The sequence below is a fragment of the Vigna unguiculata genome, chromosome 4, assembly GCF_004118075.2.
Source record: "Vigna unguiculata cultivar IT97K-499-35 chromosome 4, ASM411807v1, whole genome shotgun sequence".
NCBI classification, from domain to species: domain Eukaryota; kingdom Viridiplantae; phylum Streptophyta; class Magnoliopsida; order Fabales; family Fabaceae; genus Vigna; species Vigna unguiculata.
The window spans coordinates 23,225,892-23,229,665 of record NC_040282.1 but is presented as its reverse complement, the minus strand read 5'-3'; the positions used below and the strand labels follow the sequence as shown (position 1 = coordinate 23,229,665).

At 33.1% G+C, this 3,774-nt stretch overlaps 1 protein-coding gene across 1 annotated transcript; it reads right to left on the bottom strand.

The window, feature by feature from the left end:
• Window positions 1-280: 280 nt before the first annotated feature.
• LOC114180612 lies at window positions 281-2,684 on the bottom strand. Its single transcript, XM_028066919.1, has 3 exons — window positions 2,171-2,684; window positions 936-1,091; window positions 281-858 (listed from the first exon to the last, which is right to left on the bottom strand). Exons 1-3 carry the CDS (start codon window positions 2,682-2,684, stop codon window positions 281-283), a joined length of 1,248 nt encoding a protein of 415 aa, XP_027922720.1.
• Window positions 2,685-3,774: the final 1,090 nt, after the last annotated feature.

Genomic DNA, 3,774 nt, shown 5'->3' with positions numbered 1-3,774 from the left:
GCGAAGAGACATGCATTGTTGTTTGCAATTAGGATTTCCAGGTTTTATCATGGGTAGATCTTGATAAGCTTATTGCAATGGTTTTGTCTATCTCGAAAAGTAAGAATTTTTTTGTATCTTTGGTAATGTATTTTTGTATGACCTGTAAACTTAAATAATAGATCGAACTTCTTTGTATGGAATCAAAATACAATAATATATCTTTTTTCTAATCAGTTATTTGGCAGTCTTGTACAAAATGTTAAGTAATTAGTAACAAAAGGTTTTGTCTTAAGACAAACTATACATTTTGGAACATTTCTTTGTATACAACATTGGTTGTTGTATACGAAGGTTTGTTGTCCTTATCATGGATTAGGATTCTTAACCCAGATTTACTTTGAACTCGAGAGATTGCAACGTATAGCTGACCGTGACTAAATATCGGTGTCGGCAAATACAATCCAATAAAACGTAGTGATTGACCTTTAGATTTATTTATTGTCATTGCATAGGATAGCATGATAGGAAATTGTTTTCTAATTAGCTTAAATGGCCATGTGGATTGTGAAGGGGACATTGACATTCGTGGAATATAAATGTCTTGATCATCTTTATTACCTGTAATCATCTTAGCTCCAATAACATGGCTTGCAAGTCTTGTTATTATTGATTTGCTCTTATTGCACAAACCTTTTGCTTGATCCAAGTTCCTCAAAAGCATTATTGGTGCCCCAATCTTCAGTTTGATTCTATGGTTAGAAAGGCTAGAGGTAAAGAGAGAATTTAGGAATTTGGAAGTTATAGTGTTGTAGTTATCGTTTGAAGCAGATTTTGTTTCACCAACTGAATCACAGCTAAGATACTCCTTTTCTTCCCCTGTATTAGTAATAATATTAGTCACACTAAATTTCCAAATTATAATCATATCAGTTTGAGGGTGTAAATTGATATACCTGAAATTAGTGACAACATGTATTGATTGATTTCATTGATTGTCTCAATCCTACTTGCCAATATTGCCCTACGCTGTAGATAAGACTCGTCTGTATGCTTTTGTATCAAATTTGGGTAAATGGCAGACACAATTGCTTCTATAGGATCATTGAACTCTGAAATTAGGAATTCTTGAGGTATTTCAATTTCAACTAAACCATCATTAGGTTCTTGTAACTTACCGTCACCAATTTGAACAATCTAGTCTGAGAATTCTTGAATCTCTGATGCAGTAGTTGATTGTAGGCCTTCTTGTAACAGACGCATGTTTTTTGTCAGTTTTAAAACTTCACAGTGATCCCATATATAAGATGAATTAATTGTGGCGTTGACAATATCTTATTTGGACCCTCCTGGTATAACAGGTAATATTTGCCTAAAGTCTCTTCCAAATACTATGACTTTTTCTCCAAAAATTGAACCCTCTTTTGTAATACCGTTCATTAAGTCATTTAGAGTTTTATCCAAAGCTTCAAAACAAAATTTGTGTGCCATAGGAGCTTCATCCCAAATAATCAATTCTGCTTTCTTTAACAACTCTGACGCTTCAGATCCTTGTGAAATGTTACAAATTGAATGTTCTAGTGTTGGTACTGGTATCTTGAATTTAGAATGTGTTGTTCTTCCCCCTGGCAATAGTAGGGAAGCTATTCCACTTGAAGCTATTGTGAGTACAATTTTACCTTCGGAACACATTACTATTGACAGTGTTTTTCACATGAACGTTTTGCTATTTCCACTATACCCATACAAAAAGAATACACCTCCTTGTTTATTAAAAACTGCTTGCTTGATATTTTCAAAAATACTTTTTTGTTCACCTGTAATTTAATGGTTATTCAAACTGATTGCATAATGTAATTCGATTTAATAGTCAAGTACAAAAAACGATAATAATACTTAACTTGTCATGGATTTGAAATTTGATTGGAATAAATCTCGTTGGTCACCAGTGTTATAGTCAAGTTTTGCATATACCAATCTATTTCCACAATTTGGGGTAACGAATCCATTTGAGTATGGCATTGTTAGGAAGAATTTTAAACTGCTTCTATTAGATTCCAAGATCTTTTCAATCTCAATCAAGGTTAGATTTTGGAGTACTTCTGGAGTAAGATTTAGTTCTGCACACAAAAACATTTAAGATATTTAATTTTGCATTGTATATTTATGAATACAATTTATTGGAGCTAACCTGGAATTCCTCCTATATTTCTCTCTCGGTAGAGAATTCCATCTGCTAACCACTCCCATGTCTTGTTCCATAGCTCTTCTGGTCGATTAACACTATTTGACAACATGACAGTGACAAATAATTTTCTTAGATAATGTCTGGAACCCCAATCCTTTGCTTCTTTTATAGCTTCAACATATTTTGTATCATCAGCTAATATTCCCAAAGCTAAGCAAGCTTTTCTAAATGTAGAATATATTACATTCTTAACTGTACTGATATCAATGTAGGATGTTGGTCCTCTTACATGGGTTAGCATTCTTCTAAGATAAAATACTTCATTAATACTTGGAGGAACCCAAATCAGTCTTCCAATAGTATTCCTCATTTTCCTTGGTTTCCAACATCTATCTTTCTTGACATATACAAACTTAGAAACAAACTCAGCATATGTTAATTCTCTGGCTTCTGTGTATTTCTTATTACATTCCATCCAACCTATAAACATTGATTCCGAAACTGTTGTTTTTCCCATGATATCATCAATCACGTCATCATCTTTAAAGTATACTACCTGTTCTCTGGGAAGATGGAAAAACAATCTTTCTACTGTTGGATTTCGTCCATGAATTGGAAACGAAAATATTATCCAACATGCTTCACAAAGAGATACATATCTAAAATCAAGATATTGCTTGATTTCATCTATTGGTTCTTTGTTCAAAAATAATTCATTTTGCTCTAGAACTATACCAGCCGTTATTCTATCGTAACCCTTGTTGATATATTTGAATAAGTACTTGATGGAAGTGCTACGATTACACCATTCAACATTTATATGTGCTTGGTACTTCAACAACAATTGTGGATTGAAGGAACCACAGAACGATTGTCAAGACAAACCCCATTCTTGGTTACTGTCAATGAATCATTCCTTCTATGATAATGAGGAAAACCATCTTCTGAAATAGTAGTTATCCTTTGAATTTTTTATGGAAATAGGCGTGAGCATTTCACGTTTTTCATGCAAGGCAGAGATTTGTTTGACATTCCACAAGGTCCATGAATCATGTGATCTTGAACACATTTATGCTATTCAGGATTATTTATTGGACAAAGGATTTCTACAGATATTACCTTATCAATATCATCAAGAGTTGGGTATTTGCTACTGGAATGCAAAAAAATGAGTAGGTGTGCATGAGGTAGACCACGCTTCTGAAATTCTATGGTATACATGACTGCAAATGAAGCAAAAGACATTTATTCACAAACAAAACATTCCAAACAAATTTGATAGAAAACCATATTAAAGAATGATGATTACAAAAAGGAATGACTTACATGCAATAGTTTTGCCTAGTAAATGATTCTTAGTTAACTTTGTCAAAAGTTGTTCAAACTTAATCTTGAAGACCCTTGACACTATATCAAGATGGTCTGTTGGAGATAGCTTTAGCTTAGCAAGTACTCTGGTTATTTCTGGCCATTTAAGATTGCATATGAAAGTTATAAAAACGTCTAGGAATCCCATATAACTACAAATAGTCATTCCATCAAAATATAGTTGGTCCATGAATTTGCGGCTACAAATAAAAGATGAAGGAAGAACAACCTTCTTTCCT

What these genes read in the sequence shown, in the direction of transcription:
- LOC114180612 (XM_028066919.1), bottom strand. Translation starts at nt 2,684, where the DNA reads ATGGGAAAAACAACAGTTTCGGAATCAATGTTTATAGGTTGGATGGAA. An exon ending in AAATATAGGAGGAATTCCAG is followed by an intron (nt 1,092 to 2,170) that starts GTTAGCTCCAAT and finishes TCCTAATTTCAG; the next exon opens with AGTTCAATGATCCTATAGAA. An exon ending in CATGTTGTCACTAATTTCAG is followed by an intron (nt 859 to 935) that starts GTATATCAATTT and finishes TTACTAATACAG; the next exon opens with GGGAAGAAAAGGAGTATCTT.